The sequence below is a fragment of the Vigna angularis genome, chromosome 10, assembly GCF_016808095.1.
Source record: "Vigna angularis cultivar LongXiaoDou No.4 chromosome 10, ASM1680809v1, whole genome shotgun sequence".
Lineage (NCBI taxonomy): Eukaryota > Viridiplantae > Streptophyta > Magnoliopsida > Fabales > Fabaceae > Vigna > Vigna angularis.
In genome coordinates, this window is record NC_068979.1 from 4,062,320 (window position 1) to 4,086,648 (window position 24,329).

The window sequence follows — 24,329 nt, forward strand, 5'->3', positions numbered from 1 at the left end:
TATATTAAACTTTTAGTGTAATAAATTGAAAATTTTAGTTTCAAATACTGTCATAAATTAAAAATTTTATTTTATTTTGTTTAGTTTGATAGCTGTACCAAGTATTTGTTTTTCACAATGTCTGCACATTAAATTTGATCAACTAACAGTAACGTTGTTGCATTTCACATCAATCAAAGATGTAAGTTACTTGATGGACCAAATGCTCTATAGATCACACTTGAGCATTAGATGAAATTTTATATTTGATAAAAGATGATATATATAATTTTTAATATTGGTTTTTGAATTTTGTAATAGTTGAACAAGGTGATTTTCCATATTTAAGTAATGTAGTCTTTTAGTATAATATATTTAGCAAATTGTTTTAATAAATTTATATTTTAAATTTTATATTATATATTATTTTGAAAAAAAATCATTGATAAAATAAGAAAAACCAATTCACAGGTTCAAATTTTGACAAAACTGTTTAATAAAATATTATATAAATAATCTAATTTTTTCTTCTGTCTGGTCCTAGTTTTATATGTAATCTTCATGCAATATGTATTTTCTGAGGTAGTTTAGTTGAGATGATTTTGTAGTGGACATGTAATTAGTTTTTGTTTTTGTTATCAAAACATTGTTATGGCCTTGACTTTTTTTTATTGTAACAATGTGCACTCTTTTATTTTTGTAGGATTTATGGTTATTTTCTGTTTGAGTTTGAATATGTGCTTTTTCTATTTTATTTCTTCTCTCTTTTCTTCTATTCATAGAAATTTAATAAAATTAAATTCTTCTCTCTCTCTCTCTTTTCTTCTTTTACCCATTTATTTGTTCTAGTTTGATTATTTATATGTATCTTAGTTTTTTATAATTTGATACACAGCTCATTGAATTGATTTACTTATGCTAATTCTTTTTGCTATGATTTATTCACAAATTAATTGGTTAGTAGTTTTATAGATAGGAAGAAGCTAATAAACAATGATGAAACTATTAATAATGCTCCGTCTTTGAGAAAAGCAAAATTGATTATTTCTTTTTCTTTTTCATTCTATTCATTAACAATTTTTTTACTCCATATTATTTTTTAGTGTCGTGGGTGAAATTATCTTGTCTAGTAAGTAAAGTTAAATTTGTAAGCGAATTTTTAAATCAACCAAATGGATGTTTGATTTTGTAGATAGAATAATTAGTTTAAAAAAATGAGGTAAGCTTTATATATATATATATATGAGTTTGTTAACGTGCGTAAGAGAGATGAAAGAGAAAGAGTTGAGAGAAATGAGAGAGAAAAGTCAGTAAGGGTTTGGGAGTTTCTTTTTTTTAGTTTTGATAATGAAAATTATTAAAATACCCTTAACCTTAAAACTTAGAATCCATTATATATATAAAAATATTTTTGTCTACTAAAATCCGATACACATTGCTAAAATATACAAACTAAAAGGCGTACGCGTCTTAGCAAATATATATATATATATATATATATATATATATATATATATATATATATATATATATATATATATATATATATATATATATATATATATATATATATATATATATATATATATATATATATATATATATATATATATATATATATATATATACACTCTCTTAGCATATTTGATTCTCTGTAATCAACTAATAATTGAAAATAGTTTTTTTTCCTTTTTTTCAACCACGGTTCAGTTTCAAAAAATATTAATCATAGTATTTATACATCACTAACATAATATTCTATCAGCTACATTATTCTTCTACACGTTTTGTTATTTTACAAAAAGAAAAAAAAACTTAGCTGGGAATTTAAACATTGTTCTTTTCTTTCTTTTATTATTGTTAAAATGTTTTAAAGTACTATTAAAGAAGTACTGGACTAAGTATACTTATATAATGAAACATGTATTTTAAAGTAAATAAAATATAATTATTTTTAAGCTAAGCTTGTTTTTTCAGTATAAGAATTGGTATGCTTCTTTACAATAGCAAATGCAAAATTCACAAAGTAAAGTATTTACACAAGCAATGGTTTTTTAGTATGATATTTCACTATTTTTTACATTCAAGGAATTAATGTTTGAGCATGAATTATAACAATAAATATAAAATAAAAATAAATCAATCATAAGCCCGTCTAGCTCTCTTAACCTTTTGTGGTCGTGGGTTCGAACCCCACGATGGGCGGTTTACTTGTTGTCCTCTTGTTTTACTTAAGATTTTTTCATCTTCTTGATCGATCAACAACAAATAATGCCTTATATTAAACTGTAATGTACTATTTCCTAATAATCTACACATTTAATTTGTTAACAAAATCTTCTACATTACTAAGGAATTGCTTGCACAAACTTTAATAAAATAAACTCAAGTCTCGTGAGGAATAGAGATAGTCACAACATAATACATAACTTTATTAATTAGTTTTGTAAGGTTCAATAAGATGTAAACCACGATGTCGGAGATGTTAATATGCAGAAGTAACAAACATAGAATAACACCACCCTCCTTAAAAGTAAAATGCAAGAGAAATTTTATTAGAAAAATCCATGGTTAGATAACCTTAAAAACTAAGAGTAGATTATGTTGTAATATGAAATGAAAAATAAAAGGAAGACATGGAAGGAAAAGGAGTTGCTACGGTGTTAGGAGCTACCGAGCCCCAAGAATTGGTCCACAAGCTTAGCCACAGAGTTGGCTAGTGTATCAGCTGCTTCCTGCGTGGATGCCTCAGCATATACACGAACAACATCCTCAGTACCAGATGGTCGCACAAAGCATCGACCTTTGTGGTACTTCCCTGTAAACCCACATAAGAAATGAATCAAGCTGCAATATTAGCATACTCAAATTCTACATCTTAATCTTCTCCCTGAAAGGCTTCAAGGGATGAATGATATATGTCACAGGTTGAAAGTGAAAATGTGAGGGTAGTGGAGCTTTATTTCAAACAAATATGTAATTCAAACACACACATGTCATGTCAACAAATAGAAAAGGAAAAGGAAAAGCCAAAAGAGATACCAGTTTCCGCGTTGATGGCTTCTTGTAAACCAGGGGGGCTAACAACCACAGTTTCTGCATTTGCTGTAATCACAGCATTTCTGTCGGCAACTTTAACCTGACAGTTGATAAAGGCCAAAGCAAGCATTCATTTCAGAATTGCAAAGCACCTTGTATACATAAATAAATGAATAAAGTGACAGTAGAGTGATAATCACATATAAAGCAAAAGTTGGCACATGCTAAGAAGGGATGGATGATTAAAGTATTTAAATTGAATAATAACATTAAACCCTAAATTAAACAGAAACTTCACAAATAAGGTGAAATGTGAAGTTTCGGGTTTAAAGCATTGTCATTGGCTTGTAGATATAAACAATTCAGAAAGAAAATGATAAAACAGTGTGAATGGAACCTGATCCATGTTAAAACAAAGACTTTCAAGCTAACTGAGTTTGAACGTTTAAATTAACATAATTGAAATTATGATTAACATTTCAAGTATATTAATTTTACTATGATTATTATCTTAAATAGGAGAATATCAGGAGCATATATGTATGCGTGTTTGTGTTCCAAATTAAACTTCTGACACTTAAAAAAAAAGATTGAAGTTCTGATAGCAGTGGAAAAATCTCTAGCTTCAGAAAAGATAAATGATAAAGGTTAACCTTGAGCTGCCTGCTTGGTAAATCGTGATAAAGTTCATTCCATCTATGCACTGACCATCCCATGTACTGTAATATGACTTCGACCAAGAGCAATCCACTCAAAGCATCTCCAACAGCTTGGTTGATCAACTTACTGACTGCCAATAACCTCAAAGCAGCCTTTTTCCCTTCTGAACCTAGAACAAACAATCAAAAGATTTCTATTTCTTTCAGCACTTCAATCTTGCAAGTAAAGTGAGAATAATCAGAAACCACTGAACAAACCATTGGATCCTGAAGAAATCTCCTTGGTTTTGGCCTCCAACCACCCCACGAAAGATTCTGAAAATAAGACAGTTCCATGGCCATTTGCCTCAAAGTAGATACCAATATCAAATTCAGCAGCTTTTTCATGTAGGTATTTAACGCCAGTTGGAGTAAAATTAACTTCTAGTCCTAACTGCTTAAGATAATTAGTAGATGCCCCATTTGCATAGGCAGTCTGTACAACACCAAGACGGGCCTGGTGGGAATTTGTTACGCCTTCATTCTCATTAAGAAAGCTCAGTTGCTCCCTAATAAATACGGCAAACAGGGATAATATCTTGTCCCCATCAACAAGATCGATCCTACCACTGCTTTCAGGTGGTACAATAAAATAAACAAGCCGATCAGCGTCTCCATCCAAACTAGCGCACCTACAAACTAGAACTAGCTCCATTAGTAAAGACCATAATAAATAAGACCAACATAGCAGCACCAAAAGAATGCATCTATTAAATCAAATGGTAGATCTATGTATCCAGCTTCAGATAAGAACTCTCTGCAGCTTTCCCAAAAACATCCACATCACATACACCCTCCACCACCAATTATATGAAAGAAAGATGACATGCAGGCAATAAACACAATCCTTTTAGGTTGAATGATTTTTGTTCATTATTTTTAAAAGTGAAAATTATTTCAAGATTGTGTTAACAATTATCAATTCATGGTTACAGATTTGTAAGTTTCAATGGATGACAAATCCTCCATTTCTACTATTATCATTGGAATTACTTGCAGTAACTATGCAGAATGATTAAACATTTCAACTACTTTTGCTAAAAAGATAACCACAAACTATTGGAGAATCACTCGGACACATACTAGTAATTTCAAGCAGCATGCTTGCATGAACTTCACTTCTAGGACAAGATGATCAGCAGACTAACCTTATCCCAACATCTTTAGAACCAAAGCCATGAGGAGCAACCTTCTCTTTCTGCACATAATCAGCACCCACTCCATCATTCAGTACACCTCCATCTTCACTGCTGTTCCGAACCTCAATAACCAAAGCACTCAACAAACTCCCTAAAACTTTAAGTTTCACTCCACCAACTCCATTGGATCCATCCACAATCACTTTATTGTTCAGTCCATCAAACTTACGTTTTTCAGCAGGGATCAAATCCTCCAAGCACCTGATTCAATCACACGACAATCCTAGAAGGATGTAATCAGAAATGACTTAAACATAAACAAAATAATGGAACAACATGAAACAATGTCCATCTACTACCATAGCAATGTCTGCATTGGTCTGACCTGAATGAGCTTGAAAGCTGTTCAAAGTAATCCTGCTCTGAAGCTTGCATGCCCTTATTTCGGGCCCGAACCATCCAGTGCAATTGTGGAGTTGTCAAGACCCCCATGTCCGTCGCAACAGCTCCCACAACCGAAGTGACCCCCTTCATTTTCATCCAAGTATATGCAATTAAAATCAGCCAAACAAAATAAAATCTGGTACAAAATCACATCATTTATGACTCTTGTACCCCCAACTGTGTTATTGACACAGTGGGAAAATGCAAACAAATCCAGCCACAAAGGCAATTGCAGGTACTTCAAAAACCTTAACATTGCGGCCGAAATATCAGTTGCAGACAGTTCTTAAAACCATGATGACTCTTATACGCCCAAGGTTTTAAAAAAATAATTTATGACCATGCTTTCAGCAACATCATCAAGGTTTTTAGCGTGTCCATGAAAACTGCATCGGCCGCACTTGTCCCCGTGAAACTGCAATTTAAAACCTTGTGCATACCTGTCTAGCTGCTTCAAGCAAAGCATCTCCACTAGGCCTAGTGTCTCTCCCCAAAAGCACTTCTGCCTGGCTGACCCCATCCATCAAGATCCCTTCTTTCGCCACGAATTCATTGATCAACTGCCGGTGATACATACGCACGTACATAACAACATTCACCAAACACAATTTATAAAAAATGGTAATGTGGGAAGAAATAATTTAGCCATTACTAACCAGAAGGAAGTGTTTGGGAGAAAGAGCATTGGCGAGGGCGTCGGCGAAGGGTTCCCAATGCTGCGAGAGCATGCCACCATTAGGGTCAGCTATTTTGACTCCATTATCAGAAACTTTGTTGTGTGAGGCAGTGATCATGAGACCGATGATTGAACCGGTCTTGAGCGATCTAAGGGCTGCGAGGATTCCCACTCTGTAGAGCGCCGATGGGAGAAGCGATGCATCGGCCCTGAAGCCGGCGGTGCCGTACGATAGCTTCACTCCTGACACGACCAAAGTAAGTGGGAAAGAACAACATAAAAGAAAAAGATTGTGCTGTCACTATAAAGAGAAATGAAAGACGTGAAAGAAGTAACGAACCTTGAGGAGGCGAGAAGCGAGAAGAAGAGCTGAGAAGCAGAGACTGTTGTTCGTCGTTCATGGCGGAAGAGTTACAGATTGCTTCTCAGATGTGTCCAAAGTCATAAAAATTGTCAAAAGTGATATTCATTTTTTATTTTTTTTATTCATGAATAAATTATATAGATTTATTTTATATATAATTTAGATCTAAATCATAATTACAACATGTTCAATTAGTGAAATAAATTTTGGAACCACACATGTATTTATTAATTGTTGTTAGTTGCTTTTAATCCTATAAAACTACATTTAAATAAATAAATTTGATGTAGTTTAATTTAATTCTAAACAAAATAACAAAACCAAATGACAACTATATTTTATCTATTAAAAATTAAACCGGTTCGATTAAAAACATAAAATTTTAAATATTTAACGAAACAAAAAAGATTAGGTTAGGAGCAGGCATTACACATAACACAGCACAAGTTCTAGAGAAGACAACCTTAGCCAAAAACAAAGCATGGGTTTACTGTGGTGGCGAAAGGGGAATAAACCCCAACAAAATTCCCAATCCTCCTCAATTCCCAAATCCAATGCCGCAGACACAACCAAACCCCTCGCTGAGGCCCCAGGCATGAACGGCGCCGTCGAGGTTCCCCGACCACCCAACGCCACCGTGTCGGTTTTCGAGTTCGGCTCCGTCGCCGCCTCCAACGACAAGGTCACGCTAGCCGGCTACTGCCCCGTATCGGAAGACTTCGAGCCCTGCCGCTGGGAGATCCTCCCAGCAACTCAGTCCAACGCGCCTCAGTTTCGCGTAGTTTTTTGATCTCATCTCTCTGTTCTACTTGTTCTGCTTACGCTCATGGGATTCAATTTTATCTACTTTTGCTATAAAATCACCTTCGAGTTACTTTTAGCGAAATTCTCCTCTCTCTTGTGTGCTTTTTCTAATCTCTCTTTTCTTTTCGTCTTGCCAATTTGTTTACATTGAATCCATGTGATGTTCAGAGTTTCTTGAATTGGCACTTTGTCATTTTGGGTTAAATGTTCTGTATCAAAGTCCCAATGGGTTCAAATTACCTAATAACTAGTCTGGGAGTTAGAACACTCAGAATAATAAGTATCTTGTTTTACTTTGAGTGCTGTTTAAGTTATAGCAACTTTTTTCCAAATTCGGCTTTAGGATGGATGATATTGGTGATGAATCACGCTTTTAAATGGATTTGAAAACTAAAGTTATATGGTAGATGTTTTTTAGGAGGATATTGCAGTGCCCATGTTCCTCTGATAGGTCATGGCGTTCATAGACACCAGTTTCCTCATAACTTATTCTGCAGTGATTCATTCTCTAAATTTTAGTTTAGTCGTTTTCTTCTGTGTTTTCTGAATATATTTGCATCATTTGGTGCAGTACTCTGTGTTTGGTGTTTGGATTTAGGCAATCGTTGCATGAAGAAAATATTTTTATCTTTACTTCCAAATCCTTGGAACAGGATTAAGCCTGATCAATTTGTAAACTTTCATCAAACACTCACTCAAAAGTTTCATCAATCACAATGGATTCACATGATGATAATGCAGTGGACACAACTCAAAATCAAGAACAAGCAAGTCAAACACCTATTTAGGAATCTAATACCCCTTTAACATGTTCTTTTTCTCGGTTATGTTTTACTTTTTTTTTTAATATGGTAATAACAATACTTTGAAATTTTCATTCTAAGAACTTGTTAATTTTTTTATAATAATTTTAGTAAAAGTAAAAAATGTATATTGAAAAAAAATTATTTAATGCTTTGTACTTTGCCAAATATATGTTTATCATCGACAGATTTGATTGTTAAAAATAAGTAAGTTTTAACAATGTTTTGTATGGTTATTGATATTTTTCGTTGTATTTATTTATTTCACTACCCAGTTTCAGTTTTAAAAAAGTTAAACTTTGAGTCAGAAAAAAAGAATTCATACTCAGATTATTCATAAGAATAAAAAATGTTTGTTGGTGCTAAAAACATTTATACACGTTTTTTAAAATTAATTAGTAATTTATTTTTTAATCATTGTAGCATTAAATAATCTAGCAAAAGTAAATTATAATTTTTTATCTGAAAAAGTTAAATGTTTGTTGAAAATATTATTATTATATTTAAAAATAATAAAAAGACACCCGCAACACAGTCATTGGTCTTCGGTATTATGTTTTAATTAGTGATAAAAGTACAGTAAAATATAATAGAATGAGATGGATCGATGGAAATATAATAATAAAATATATATTTTTTACTTTCATATACATTTTATTCTTAATTTAATATTTTTTAAGAAGTATAAAATGTATAAATACAAAATAGTGATTTTTATATGCTATAGAAGATTTGTTCTATAACACGCATATTAGTTAAGATGAAGACAAAATGAATCGTTTTCGGGTCATATTTTTTTCCATTTTATTTTCATTGTTAATGTAATAAATTGAATAAGTGGATAACTTTTATTTTGACTTCATTCTTCTCCACTCCACACAACCTATCACCAATTCAAACGTAAAATAGTATTGAAGTAATGAAATTTTATAAAGTTTTCATGAAAGTTATTTACATAAAAAGCATCTCAACAACTTAAAAGTTTTTTATTTTTATTTTTAAACTAATATTTTCGTTAATTTTTCTTCTTTAATAATCATTGATTCAAATCCTTTATCTTTTAATGAACAAAAGTTAGTTGTTAATATAATTTTAACACAAAATCAACCTTATATAATATTATTAGATTTTTTTTTTTCTGGCAAGCAGTGATTATTTTATTATTGGAGATTTTGACCAGATTGAATCCAAACACAGTGTGACAATTCAGTTTAACTGAATTCAATACTATATTTCTTTTTCGTGGATTTTGTCTACAATAAATGCACTGAAGTTAGAACATCTGAACTTATATATACTACTTAGAAGTAGTACTATCTAAAAATGCTGGATTATCAAAAGTCTTAGAATTTCAAGGTGCTATATAATTTCTCTTGTCATCAGTAACAAATAGTATACTATTGATAGTCTATTTTTTACAGCATTAATCCAAACAAAATTCGATATATATAGTTGTTTAACTTTTATAGTACTAACTATTTAAAGTAATGTCTAAGTTGATTTTTCATCCGTAGATGATTCATGTGAGAATGCATGTAAGTTATTATTATTATTATTATTATTATTATTATTATTATTATTATTATTATTATTATTATTGTGAAGACATATAAAAAATTGTGTGTAGTGCACCAAAAACGTTAGATTTCTGTTTAAATTACACTAACACAAATATGTTGAGCATGGTTGAGAGAGAAAGGAGGAAATCTGAATGAGAAGAGACATTCTGTTAAGGTGTGTTGGGTTGTGTGAGGGGCAGTGAAAATGGCGCCAGTATCAGCTCTTGCAAAGTACAAACTGGTGTTTTTGGGTGATCAGTCTGTGGGAAAAACCAGTATCATCACACGTTTCATGTACGACAAATTTGACAACACTTATCAGGTCATCAGATCCACTTTCTCATTCAATTATCCTGTTCATCATAATGATCATTGATCTGAATATATCATATATATGTTTTTGGTATTGAAATGTAGGTTTAATAGATCAGGGTGGGATCATGGGTTTCGATTTGTGCTGGTTCATCATATTCTGTTACCTATAAAAACTGCTAAATTTATAGGGCAATGCAAGGGGAGTTTGTGTGGTGAAACATGACAGAGAGATGAAGGAATTGAAACTTTCAGGGAGAGAGTAATTTCAATTATGGTATCTAATGTGTCCAAAGCATATACATATTTTTTATCCATAATTGAATAAGGAAAATGTCTTCTCGGAAAGTTGTGTTATAAGCATAATGCGCTTGAAAATTTTGCACAGTATACATTTTGTCATTTTCTTTTGCTTGTACTTATTATTATTTTTTCCAAACAGGCCACGATTGGTATTGATTTTTTATCAAAAACTATGTATCTTGAAGATCGAACTGTTCGGCTGCAGCTGTGGTAAGATGTTGTATGTTGAAATTCTATCAGTAGTGGGAAGGGAAAAGAGGTTTAACAGATATAATTTTGAAAGTGAAGGAAAAATATTGTATTAAGGAAGTAAATTCCCTCTTTAGCAATACGTGAAGGATGCAACAATTGGCTATTGGGAATATAATATTTTATGGATGCAGATGCTGCAATCCAAACATTATCTCAGAATGTGATATTGTTGTGGAGTGTCTTTGAGAATGTGATATTTTATGAATGCTAACATTGAAATACTTCGACACTATCTAATACCTTTCAAGCTCTTTATAATGGCTATTTGCAGTGGCTTTTAACTATTCTTGATTATTCTGCTCTACAAATTTTTTCATGAAGTTCTTTTGGTCTTAGATCATTAGTATCTGGAAGCCACTTTTGGACTCTGACTAAAGATAGGTAGACTTGCAATCAGATTTATATTTAAATTCTCAGGGGCTGAGAGGAATTCTTATTAGTATCTGTATCTTGTTTAGTTTCATCACTTCAAGTGTAAGAAAGTGCTAGTTATTGGTTAATCAGTGTGAGGTCCATGGAGTTTGGTGTGTGTTAAAAAGTGGACATTAAACTTAACTCAACCTCACAAAAACAGCTTGTAAGATGAGGTTTGCATCCAGTTATATACTCTAAATTAATTTTATCTCCGGTCGAAGTGAGACTTACAACCATGTTTATTTTCTACTTTGGACTGAATATATTATAGCATTAAAGGATTCCTTCATTTAATATTCTGTTTTTAATTTTCTTCCCCACAAAGCCTTTCTTGTTTTTATCATGACAGGGATACAGCTGGTCAAGAAAGATTTAGAAGTCTTATTCCAAGCTACATTAGGGACTCATCTGTTGCTGTCATTGCTTATGATGTTGCAAGTATGCCATTTCTTTTTGCGGATTGTTAACAATAACAATAATAATAATACTTGAGTTCCTCAAGGGAATGTGTGTCCAAGAGCACCAAAAAAGCAGATGCATTCTCATTCAATTTTCTTATGAAATAGGCCGTCAGACTTTCCTAAACACATCAAAGTGGATTGAAGAGGTGCGCAGTGAGAGAGGCAATGATGTTATTATTGTACTTGTGGGGAACAAAACTGATCTTGTGGATAAGAGGTAAGAATGGTAGAATGATTTCATCAGACGGTTTATTCTGACACGTTTCTTTTGTTTTCTATTAATTACCCCACCTCTTTGATTTTGATCAATTCCTAATACATGACTTTTTGACCATTTTAGTACCTTCTTTTCTATAGTATGCATATGAGAGAGATGCATCTGGGTAAATATGGAAGAGGGTCTGTAAAAATTATGAACGCATTTAGTTAAAATATGTGCCTGCTTCAGTTTCCAGGAAATTTTGTTAAAATATGAGTGTGTATGTGTTCTTAATTCTAGCTGAACACAAGTTACAAAATAAATGTTGTTTCCTGACTTGGTGAACTTGGAAAGTGCTTCATTCTCCCAAATCCTAACTAGTGCTTTAAGAGTGCTGTTTAAATTTTAAAGTGTCACTGGATCACTTCTACTACATCACATAAGTCTTAGAAATTAGCAGAGCCCTATATTGTCCCTTGAAGAAAAGAGCTGGATTTGATCCTAAGCTTTGGTTGCTTGAATTGTTTGGCACTTGAAATGTTACATGCTTGACTTACGTTGTTGTTTTGATGTCTTGTAAAAGTGTTCTTTTAAATTTTCCATTTTTCTGCTCATTTCTGGTGCCACCTTTTACTTATGAGCAATACAATTTACACGAGTCTGTAGGCAAGTCTCTACAGAGGAAGGGGAAGCTAAGTCTCGTGAATTAAATGTGATGTTTATTGAAGCTAGTGCCAAAGCTGGCTTCAATATAAAGGTAAGCCTTCCTCTACTTTTGCAATATTTGTGTAATAACTTGTAAGATGGAATTCACAACATTTTCACATTGTGGTAGAGTGATGCAGCTATGACTTTCAAAAGGCCAATTGTTTGAGTTACATGATTACCTGCATCTGCTTGCATTTTGACTGATTGACATGTGAAACCTATATTTAGGCTCTCTTCAGAAAAATTGCTGCTGCATTGCCTGGAATGGAAACACTATCTTCCACAAAACAAGATGACATGGTTGACGTGAACCTGAGATCTTCTGCTGGCCATGACTCTCAACCTGATTCAGGAGGATGTGCTTGCTGAATGTGCCTTATCTTGAATTTCTGTAACTTTTTTCTCTGTTCTACTTCTTTTGAAATGTAAAGGTTCATTTGTGTTTTAGGCTTTTTACTCCATTTTATAACAGAAACTACAGATGGCTGATAGAACAACTAATATTGTTATACAATTGTGTAGTTGTTGGCTATTCATTGTTACTTTATGATTTTTGAAATCTGAAATATAAACATTCACAGATTCACTTTCTTCTTCATTATTGCTTAAAGAGATCTAGAGATGCCAACACATGCATCTGTAGATTCAACACAACGCAATCAATAGTTATTAAAGAAATCATCTGAGTTAAATAATCTAAAATGAACAAAACGTGTTGCTTCTGTTTTTGGTCCTATTGGGAATCAAACTGATTCCTTACTGTCAAGAAGACAGTAATTTATTGTTTTCTGTTAAGGTTTTACGGTTATTTGGTTTTTAGGCTTTTAATGGTTAGTTAAACAGAGCTCTATAAATAAGAGCTCTCTCTCTGTTTAGAACAAGTATACCAGATATATCACTCTCTGTATCAGTGCTTAACAATATAATAAAACAAGGAAAGAGAACGTTTTTCTTACCTCTCGTGTTCTCCTCTTCAACTTTGTCTTCTTCGCCGTCGTGAACCACCGTCTCCTTCGCCGCTGACCAGCGCTGACAGCACCGCTGCTTCATCGCCAGAAGGATTGCGTGGCAGTATTACTTTGCCTACGCTTATTCACTATAGGCCATCATGGGCTGGGCCACAGATCTGCATCTACAGTGCTGGGCCAGTTCTAATAGGTCCTATAACTTTTTTAAGAATGTTTAGTTTTAGTTGTTCGAATCAAGTTTTTAAACTTTTAAAATTAACAAAGTTTAATCCAATTCTTAATTTCCCGGTAAATTTCTAAAAGACATACAAAGAAAACAATCACGTCAAAAATAAAATATTATTTCAACAACTAAAATATCAAAAGAAAATGCAGAACTTTACAAAAAAAAAGGTTGTCTAAATTATTCTTTCCAGTATCCTTCAAGACAAGACATCGTTAGTAGATCCTATTCAAATAAATGATGAAAGGAAACAAAAATAGAATGAATTTATACTTTGAAGGAGGCCTTGAGGTCCCTCTTAATGAAAAACAACCCAATAAAAAAAAACAAAAGTATGCAACCGAAGTAATTCTCTTACGAAAAAAATTACGAGAAACAATATATGATATAATTAATCACAAAAGAGAATGTTAAAATTTTTAATATAAAAAAAACTGTGAGAAGTAAAAGTTTACCAACACGAACCAATCAATTAAACTAAAATTAAATAAACACGAGGATAAAATACTCATATCAAAATCATTTATACAACTAACTAACACATCAAAATTATAATCTGCCCAAATTTATAGATAAAAAAAAGTCTATAAAAAGACAATAGTTCAAAAATTGATTTTTCTAACATAAGACCTCCTATTCTATAAATCCTTTTCTGAAAATTATATTCTAGAAAACATGTTCTAAAGTTCTTTTCAAAATATACAATCCAAAAATTACTTTTATGTAGGATAAATTATTATTTTGAAAATCCAAGAGTGCAAAAAAACATGTGGAGATACCGAAAAAAAAGAGGCTAAATTTTATGTCATTAATTTTCTTGTTCCAGCTCCGTTACTAAATGCCCAACCCAGAACAATAAATTAGGAAAAATTATGTTTTTAATTTATATAATTTAAAATACATGAATAAAACATTTATTTTTAAAACAATTGAATTTAATCTTTTTATATTTAAGTTATCATTTATGTTTAAAGAAAATACTAAATTACATGTCTTTATTTATAAACTTAAAGAACAACACATCCACTTGAAAAATATAAAAAAACAAAATACGATTTGAAAAAGAAAGTATAACAATAAAAAGACATTATTTTCTCCTAAGAAGAACACGTGAGGTAGCATTCTCCAAATTCCAAACTAGTAACCTTCCTGGTGTCTCTCCAATTTATTTTTTTCAAGAAAGTCATTAGTTGACTTAGTCTACAAAAAAACCCTTCTTTTAATCAAATCATAAATTTCCTGTTAACACATGGAACACGATCAATTAAAACCAAATCAAACATTTCATTTTCTAAAGGGTGTTTTTGACTTTTCAAAAACATATTCCAACTAAAAAATAAATTCGAGAATACCATAAGTGGATAACTACCTATCACTCTAACGCAATCACCTGTCTAATTAATTTATCCTTTTGTTTATAAGTTTTAAAATGAGTTTTTTTATTACAAATAACAGTCCAAAAAGTTATGTACTTTAGTTTATTTGTAAATATATTGAATTTATAATGATGAATTTAACAATAAAATCACTTAATGAGAAACCACCAATTAACTTTGAACTTGGAATCTAAACATTTTTTTGAAAATATTAATCAAATAGTCGATTGAGTATAAATAAAATTTCACATTAGATAAAATAAAAGATATAAATATATTTATATACACATCAACCTTCCCAAGATCAACTTTAAAAACATTAATCATATATATACCCATTTGATTCCATTAAAAATATCAATTAATAAATTTCAATAAAGTCTTGGTCGTTATAAATTTTCTTTAATAACTTAAAAATGGTAAATAGAGAGAATAAATAAAAACGTGTAATATTATAATTGTATAAAAGGACTGAAACTTCCCCGTAAGACACGTCCTTATGTACGTTGTAATAACGGCTGATATTCAAAGGCACAGGAAAGTGCTTCACCATTAAAAAGAAGCAACCTCTTTCTTTCTCTCTTCTTTCTCCAACGTTTCCCAAACCTCATAATATTTAACTCTTTTCTTCTTCCTTCTCTTCATCACAAATCTTGTACATACATTCTTTTTTATCGTTTAAACAAGAAATCATAAATTACGATGTCAAGAACAGTGGAAGTAACAGTTTTATCCGCGGAGAATCTCCAAATGAACAAAAAACCCGTAAGAGGAAACACATTTGTGACAGTTCACTCCGACGCCGGCACCGACGCAGGTGCTGTCACGAAAGTGGATTCAGAGGGTGGAAGCTACCCTTCGTGGAATGACAAGGTTGTGGTGAACGTGCCGTTGCATGCAAGGTTCATAACGGTGGAGGTGAAGTCCAAAACGACGTCGTCGTCGTCGTCGTTGACGGGGTCTAACAGTGTCGGCGTTGCACGAATACCGGTTTCTGATTTCATTGGAGGGTACGTGCCAGAAAATCAGCTGCATTTCTTGAGCTACAGGTTGTGGGACGGTAACGTTAAGAGAAATGGGGTTATAAATATTTCGGTGAGGGTGAAAGTATCGGAACGTTCCTCTTGTAGTTCCAATTCTATGCCATTTGCGGCGGTAACTGGGATGCCGGTGGCCGGTAATGGCTCCACCGGAGTTGTCACGGGGATTCCAGCTCTTTGGTTAAACTACCAAAGAAATCTCTGAAAATGTAAAATTGATTTATTTGATATTAGATTGCTCCAATTTAATATGCAATTATATTAGATGGAGAGAGTTTTATATTCAACTTGATTGTCTCTATGGTGTATACAAAAAATCTTTGAGGGGTTCAGTTTCTTATGTACTGAAAAAGGAAAGTCTTATTCATTGATTCGAAGAGGTTTTGCGAAAAAAAAAGATATCGATATAAAACATCTGTCTGTGAATGTAAATCTTTCATTATTTTGTGCACTCATAATTATAATAAAAATTCAACTATTAAATTGATGAATATGAACTTAATTTGTATAAACAAAAAAAAAAAGAAATAAGTAAAAATGGTGTCACTGTCCGCTCTTGGAGTATGATCTTTTTTGGATGTTCAGTATCTAGGAAAAACCAGCATCATCATGTATGACAAATTTGACGCACTTTAGAATTACTATGTCGTGCAACATTTTGTGTGTATATATATATATGTTGACTTCTTTGTTACTTCAATCGTAAAAATTCTTGTATTCCGTGAAACTTGTTTATTTAAAATCTTTATGCTACATATAACAGCATTACATGATTCCTTCATCATTTAATAATTTTCTAACCTTATTACCCACAAAAACCTTTAATTTCTGTCTTGCCTGTGGTGATACAGGTAGACAAGTATACCTTGTGGTGCTTCCCTTCCTTTATTAACTTTTATTTTGTGCTCTGCATCATGGTGATAAATAGTTAACAGAGTTACTCAACTAAAATATGGGTTGGACAAAAGCAAAATACTCATTTTCCACATCTCAGATAGCAAAATTCTCTTTTCTTTTGGATTTTTTATCTCAGTATATGATTAAGTGAGAGAATAAAAGCACTCCTAAAACCTTTAGAACAAGACATGTTCTTTGGAGTTACCTGTGTCAATTAAAGAAATATTGTCAAGAGAACAAGACCTTTGTCTGAAATTAACCTTCTTTAACAGCTGCATCATGTTTTCCAAAGTCACTTTGGTTTTCTGTTTATTGACATATCAAATCTATGTTGGAGCATTCTTTCAAAACATCGCTGTTGCCTACCTGCAATTGAATTCCACTGAATTAGAAACATAGCTGCCGTGAATCTCAACTGATGGAAGCATGGCCATGGACCTTCACCATCAGAGCTCAACCAAGGGAAGAGACATGAAGAGGGTGACATTCAAATCATTGAACAAACCCTTCCATGAGAGGCGATCTTGCTCCATCGCTGAGTTGCCATGCTGAGGGGTTTCCATGCCGTCGAGCTAAATTCTGCCGAGTTCCATGTAGTAGAGCTCCCTGCTGTCGAGTTTTCGTGCTGCCGAACTTTCATGCTATCAGAGTTTCCGTGATATCTAGCTTCCGTGCTACCGAGCTTCCATGCTGCCGAACTTCTTCGTTGTAGAGCTTCATGCTGTTGAATTTCCATTTGCTGCTGCCAGGAATCGCGGCCCAAACAGGACCGGCCCTAGAATGGTACGACGTTTAGAGCTCGGTTTGCAAACCGTAATATAGCAGCCAGTCATTCGAAGCCAGATTGTCCAACCTAATCCTGTCCAAGCAAGGGGTAGTATCCACACAATTGCTAGAGGGTTTGTAAAGGGAGGGAGCTCTCGGACTGCACAGAAAAGGTATCAAAGAAGCATTAACTCGATGAGCCATAACATTCTCCGATGAAGATTTCTTTTTGAATGACACAAATCAAGACGACCCGATGGTCAGTCGTCACAGTAATCATTGCCAATTGGCGAGTCCACAAGATTATCATCGATCACGGAAGCTCGACTGATGTACTTTTCTAGCATGCTTTTACAAAGTTGGACGTTTCCACTACCCAGATTCAACCTTACCCAGAACCTTTTCTCGGGTTTGCCGATGAACAAGTTCATACAAAATGGTACATAGAGCTGTTGACAACCTTCGAAACATCGGATGCCTATCGAACCGTGACAGTACGATACCTCATAGTTGATGCAAACTCGTCCTACAATGTCCTTCCCAAGTCACTAAGGTTGGTCCAAGAACAGATTCAGCAGAATGCGGACCTACTTGCCTGGTGCTTGGCTAACATGTCAGGCATTGACCCAATTTTCCTATGTCACCACTTATCCATCTTTCCACGGCCAAACCCGTGGCTCAAAGGAAATGAAAGCTCGGGTAGGAAAGTCAAACTGCATTCAATAATAGAAAGGATTAGATGTCTCTTAAATTGAAGAACATTGGAACAACTTACTAACACATGGACAAAGTCCTTGTCGACCTTATGGGAAAGATAATGGAGGTCTGTGGTCGTCAAATCCATCACGTCTGCCAACCACCCACACACTGAGAGACCGTGTTCAACAAAGTACGTCATCACAGTATGAGGCTAAATCCAGAAAAATGTTTTTTTTGGTGTTTGCAGTGGCAAATTAGCTTCGTGGTAATCCGACAAAGGATTGAAGCTAATCCAAACAATTTTCACAAGCACACGTTAATATTCTCATCTATCAAATTCTGCTACTTGTATGAAGGTTAAAATAAAATAATAATAATCTTATGCAATTGAATTAAGATATGATGTTGTGTCTCCGCGCTTAAACCGCCCCAGCATAAAAAAATAGTGTTTTTGCCTATGGAAAAGCCTAACTACTCACTTTTGACTGGTACACAAAAGACCAAGCAAATTCCTTCTTCCCTTTCCCAAAAATTGGGGTCACCTTTCATCAAATTTATTAAAGATTAAATATATTTTTCTAAATTAGTATAAAAAATTATCTTTCCTTCCTACATTTACTATTTTTTTGATGGTGTTCTGCAGATTCGACTCCATTAACATGCTATTTCTATTGAAATTGTTGACGTTTCTGTTTTCTCTCTAACACAGCTATCTTCCTCTTCTTTCTCTGCATTCAGTAACAATAATGACTTCTTCAGCGTATTGGTCAAAGTAGGTATCCATTTTTTTATAATACTGAGCAATTTCAATTTTCAGAGACACTGGGTTCTGCCTTTTCTTTACACGTATCTACAATGGTTGGTAAAAGTTTTCCATTTTCTATGTTTCTGTATGTCAAGGGCACGTTTCGGAAACCTAGGGGTATTTGGTTTTTGGGTCACTCATCCATCATTCTGTCATTAGTACTTGTTACTCGAACTTCAGTGGTGCTTTACATGGATCAATAGTTTCTTACAAATAAAAAACATTTTATTAATGGATGGATGGATTTGTGTTTTTTTCTTTTTCTGGTTGAGATAAAGATCAATGGAGAACGAAGGGGAGTGTAGGAGTTTGAATTTTTCATCCATACTAGATCTCCTGTTAGATTTACCTTTCTCAACTTGAAAGTTAAAACGAAGAGTGTTTTTTCCGAAAATTTGAGCCTTTTGAGTGAAGAACATGAATCTTGGATTTATCATTCACGTCCTAGGTGTCAACTGCCCCAAGTACTCTTCTGATATTAAACGGTGCTAAGGTACCTCTCTCTGCGCTGAATTGGTGGCCTTGTTACTTATTCACGTGGCTGTGTGGATGGTGTGTTAGGAATCTAATTACGACTCTCATGGAATAAAAATGGGAAAATAGAACAAGATTACGAAAGATCCATTAATTTATTCTTTAAGATTTTGGATAGAAAATAATGTCAATCTCTTTTATGGTTAGACTCATATTTAATTAATGTTTGTGTTTTTTTTGGTGAATCTTCTTTTTGATACTGTTTTTGGTTGTGGTTGTGGTTGGTAACGCGGTTTACAACATGCATGTACTGCTGCAACTATGTGAATAAGCATCCAATACCCCAACCACAGAATGCATCGTGGGTGATTTGTCGATTTCTTAGTCATTACAATACTGTTTTCTCTTGAATAAAACCAAAATGGGACCCATCATTAAACTAAAATGATGGAAGCATTGTCTTGTGTCTGCCACCTCCACCAAAAGCACCACTCATTTGCTTAAAGTTCCGTGAATTGCTCCAAATTCACCAACTATGTTTCCTTCCTTTTCTCCCTTCATTCATTATAAATGAATGTAAAATGGGCAGTAGCAAAAACACATAGAGAAGAAAAGCCACTCAATTCAGAGTGAAGAAATCTGGCAGTGAGAGAAGGAGAAAACCACCGTGAGAGAAAGAAGTGAAGCCACGGTAGTGTGAGTGAAAAACAGAGAGAGTCTGTTTTGTGAGTGTGTAAAACTGAGAGTTTTGTGTACCATTCGAGAGGGTGAGATATTTACAGAGAGATCCTCAGAGAGTGAGAGAAAACACTGTAATCCTACTTTCATAGTGGAGATATTTTTCTGGACTAGGTCCCGTGGTTTTTTCCGAGAGGATTTTCCACGTTAAAATTTCAGGTGTTATTTTTCTCTACGCTTTCATTTTACGCTTCCGCATAGTGCCCATTTTGGGGTTCACAGAGGAGGGAACAAGTACCGCTGTTTCCCAACAGTGGTATCAGAGCTACCGGTTCGAAAAAGTCAGAATCCTGTGAAATTCAAGATGGAAGGAGACATGTTCAAGTTAACTGCGGATAATTACTCCTACTGGAAGCCGATGATGGAAGATCATCTATACTGCAAGGATTTGTATGAGCCGATCACAAATCTGGAAATTCCGGAAGGGAAGACCGAAAAAGACTGAGAGATTCTGAATCGTAAAACAGTGGCTATGATTCGGAAATACATCGACAGAAGTCTCTTTGAGCATGTATCGACTTATACCAATGCGTATGAGTTATGGACAAAGCTTGAATCAATGATTCAAAAGAAGACTCCCAGGAACAAAGCTCACCTAGTCAGACGACTCGTAAAGTTGGAGTACACTAACGACCAGAATATGATCGAGCACCTCAACACCTTCAAAGGTATTGTGAATCAATTAATGAAGGCGGATATGAAGATTGATGACGAGCTACAAGCTCTTCTACTCCTTAGTTCTCTACCGGAGAGTTGGGACACGTTGGTGGTCACTCTCAGTAACTCAGCACCAGATGGAAAGCTCAGTCTGGATAACATCACAGATAGTTTACTGAATGAAGAATCCAGAAGGAAAGAAAGGGGATCGAGTAGTCACTCAGAAGCCAATGTTGTTGAGAATAGAGGAAGGAGTGAAAACAGAAGTAAAGTAAAACGTGAAAAGTCACGAGGAAGATTCAAGTCTCGTTCCAAAGGTCTGACATGCTTTTATTGTGGAAAAGATGGTCATAAGAAGCAAGAATGTAGATTCCTGAAAAGAGATCAGAAGAATGGAACTGTACACCCTGATGTGGTAGATCCCAAAAAGAAGTTGGAGGAAAAGACTACAACAGCGGTGGTATCAAATGATGAGAATGTGTTCCTTATCACTGAGGTAAACTATCTAAATATTGCTTTTGATGATTGCACTTGGATAGTAGATACCGGAGCATCTTTCCATGTTACTCCTCACGAGGGATTCTTCTCATCCTATCAAAAAGGAGATTTTGGAACAGTGAAGATGGGAAATCATGTCACAAGCAAAATTGTGGGCATAGGAGAAGTGACTTTGACGACAGAAAATGGAAACAAACTTGTGCTGAAGGAGGTAAGACATGTACCAGAGATACGTCTAAACCTTATCTCAGTTGGCAAATTAGATGATGCTGGAATGAACAACCAATTCAGCGATGGAAGATGGAAACTCTGTCAAGGAAGCATGATTGTTGCTCGAGGCAAGAAGGAAGGCTCCTTGTACTGCATGCAAGGAAAAATATACAAAGGAGAGACGAATGTTGCTCAAGAAGAAAGTAAGGAGTTGTGGCACAAAAGACTGGGCCACATGAGCGAGAAAGGATTAGAGATCCTTGCGAAAGATCATCTCCAGAGTATAAAAGGACAACCACTTGAATTATGTGAAGACTGCCTAGCAGGTAAGCAGCGTAGAGTGTCCTTCCGTAGATCTGAAAGTGGAAGAAGAAAAGAGCATATTTTGGATCTTGTACACTCAGATGTTTGTTCAACATCTGAAAAATCCCTTGGTGGTGCTCAATATTTTGTTACCTTCATTGATGACCACTCCAGAAAATTGTGGGTCTATCCATTGAAGAGAAAAGATGAAGTTCTACGAATCTTCAAAGAGTTTCACGCCTCAGTTGAACGTGAAACTGGTAGAAAGTTGAAATGTTTGAGAAGTGATAATGGTGGAGAGTACAGAGGTCCGTTCGAGCACTATTGCAAGACTCATGGGATCAAACATGAGAAAGTACCTCCCAAGACACCTCAGATGAATGGAGTAGCTGAAAGATTCAACAGAACGATTGCCGAGAAGGTCAGAAGCATGTTGTCTCACGCAAAACTTCCCAAGTCATTTTGGGGGGAAGCAGTGGTGACAGCAGCTGATTTGATCAACTTATCACCGTCAAGACCATTAAACGGTAAGATACCAGAAGAAGTATGGTCCGGTAAAAAGGCCTCATATCGCAACTTGAAAGTCTTCGGATGTAAGGCATCAGTTCACATTCCGAAAGATGAAAGAGCAAAGCTCGATGCTAAGGCGAAAGAGTGCATATACCTTGGTTCTCCAAGAGATGAATTTGGTTTCAGATTATGGGATCCTGCAAACAGAAAGATTGTTCGAAGCAGAGATGTGGTGTTCTTTGAAGATCAGACAATCCAAGACATCAAGAAAGTGGAGAAACCAACACTTAAGCTGATAAGTGATCAAAGCCCTATTGTAATGAACAACTCAGGGGGAGAGACTCATCAAGCCGAACCAGAGTTACAACTTGATGAAATGGCTGAAGAAACAGATCAACCTAATCTGACGGAAGAAGATCAACCAATTGAGGATGCTCCGCAAGAACCCCAATTGAGGCGATCAACAAGGCAGAAGCAACCGTCAAGAAGGTATTTTTCAGATGAATATGTTAATTTTACTGATGAAGGTGAACCTCAAAGCTTTGTAGAAGCAATGGAGACGAAAGACAAAGACAAATGGTTGCAAGCCATGGAAGAGGAGATGCAATCCTTAAAGGAAAATCAGACTTATGATTTGGTAGAATTACCAAAAGAAAGGAGAGCATTGCAAAACAAATGGGTGTTCAAGCTCAAGAATGAAGAGAACAACCCAAGCCCAAGGTACAAAGCACGAATTGTCGTGAAGGGGTGCAACCAGAAGAAAGGAATAGACTTTGATGAAATATTCTCACCAGTGGTGAAGATGACATCCATTAGAGCAATTCTCGGTCTAGCAGCAACACTAGACCTGGAGATTGAACAACTGGACGTCAAAACAGCATTCTTACATGGAGACCTAGAAGAAGAAATTTACATGAAGCAACCAGAGGGTTTTGAAGAACCAGGCAAAGAACACTTGGTGTGTCGTCTGAAGAAAAGTCTCTATGGTCTGAAGCAAGCTCCAAGACAATGGTACAAGAAATTTGATTCCTTCATGATCCAACATAATTTCAAGAAGACCTCCGCAGACCACTGCGTGTTTGTGAAGCATTATGAAAATGGTGAGTCCATCATACTTCTCTTGTATGTTGATGATATGTTGATTGTAGGGAAGGACAAAATTAAAATAGCTGCTCTCAAGAAGGCATTGAGCAAGTCTTTTGCCATGAAAGACCTGGGTGCAGTAAAGAAGATACTTGGAATGAAAATCTCCAGAGATCGTTCTAGAAGAATGCTATGGGTATCTCAAGAAGATTACATTGAGAAGATTCTCAAAAGGTTCAACATGCACAATGCCAAATCTGCTCGTGTTCCAATTGCTGGACATTTCAAACTTAGCAAGTCGCAATGTCCAAAGAATGAAGAAGAAAAAGAAGAAATGAGCAAGGTACCCTACTCTTCTGCCGTAGGTAGCCTTATGTATGCAATGGTTTGTACAAGGCCAGATATTGGCTATGCTGTAGGAATTGTGAGCAGATTCCTGTCAAATCCAGGAAAAGAGCATTGGGAAGCTGTTAAATGGATACTAAGGTATCTAAGAGGATCTGCCAAAAGAAGCTTGTGTTTTGGCAATGGAAATCTAAAGCTAATCGGATATTCAGACTCAGATATGGCTGGAGATGTCGATTCAAGGAAGTCAACATCAGGTTATCTGATTACTTTTGCAGGGGGAGCTGTTTCTTGGCAGTCAAAGCTACAAAAATGTGTGACATTGTCTACTGCTGAAGCAGAGTATGTAGCGGTGACTGAAGCCTCTAAAGAGATGCTATGGATGAAGAATTTCCTAAGTGAATTAGGACATGATCAAGATGATTATGTGGTGAATTGTGATAATCAAAGTATCATCCATCTAACCAAGAACCCCATGTTCCATTCACGCTCGAAGCATATCGACGTGCGGTATCACTGGATACGAGAAGCGCTGGATGAGAAGAAATTGAAGATAGAGAAAATCCATACAGACTTGAATTGGT

The 24,329-nt window shown here is 34.7% G+C and overlaps 4 protein-coding genes across 5 annotated transcripts; 3 read left to right on the forward strand and 1 right to left on the reverse strand.

Moving 5' to 3' along the window:
* Positions 1 to 2,506: 2,506 nt before the first annotated feature.
* On the reverse strand, positions 2,507 to 13,263 carry LOC108335706 (phosphoacetylglucosamine mutase). Of its 2 annotated transcripts, none has more exons than XM_017571821.2 (10): positions 13,111 to 13,263; positions 6,316 to 6,396; positions 5,956 to 6,218; positions 5,740 to 5,859; positions 5,241 to 5,383; positions 4,865 to 5,116; positions 3,936 to 4,348; positions 3,672 to 3,847; positions 3,022 to 3,118; positions 2,507 to 2,797 (listed from the first exon to the last, which is right to left on the reverse strand). In XM_017571821.2, exons 1-10 carry the CDS (start codon positions 13,202 to 13,204, stop codon positions 2,643 to 2,645), a joined length of 1,794 nt encoding a protein of 597 aa, XP_017427310.1. In that variant the 5' UTR covers positions 13,205 to 13,263; the 3' UTR covers positions 2,507 to 2,642. The 2 variants fall into 2 exon arrangements, with proteins under 2 accessions (XP_017427310.1, XP_052725729.1); XM_052869769.1 differs by lacking the exon at positions 13,111 to 13,263 and adding an exon at positions 12,334 to 12,474.
* Positions 6,764 to 7,219, forward strand: LOC108335708 (uncharacterized). Its single transcript, XM_017571823.2, has one exon. It carries the CDS (start codon positions 6,821 to 6,823, stop codon positions 7,127 to 7,129), a length of 309 nt encoding a protein of 102 aa, XP_017427312.1. The 5' UTR covers positions 6,764 to 6,820; the 3' UTR covers positions 7,130 to 7,219.
* On the forward strand, positions 8,430 to 12,643 carry LOC108335709 (ras-related protein RABH1b-like). The gene is made up of 6 exons (XM_017571824.2): positions 8,430 to 9,827; positions 10,260 to 10,330; positions 11,136 to 11,224; positions 11,353 to 11,464; positions 12,113 to 12,203; positions 12,383 to 12,643. Exons 1-6 carry the CDS (start codon positions 9,711 to 9,713, stop codon positions 12,521 to 12,523), a joined length of 621 nt encoding a protein of 206 aa, XP_017427313.1. The 5' UTR covers positions 8,430 to 9,710; the 3' UTR covers positions 12,524 to 12,643.
* A 2,071-nt stretch (positions 13,264 to 15,334) lies between the features above and the next one.
* LOC108335707 (BON1-associated protein 2) lies at positions 15,335 to 16,160 on the forward strand. Its single transcript, XM_017571822.2, has one exon. The coding sequence runs from the start codon at positions 15,424 to 15,426 to the stop codon at positions 15,964 to 15,966; it is 543 nt and encodes a 180-aa protein (XP_017427311.1). The 5' UTR covers positions 15,335 to 15,423; the 3' UTR covers positions 15,967 to 16,160.
* The last annotated feature ends 8,169 nt before the right edge of the window (positions 16,161 to 24,329 follow it).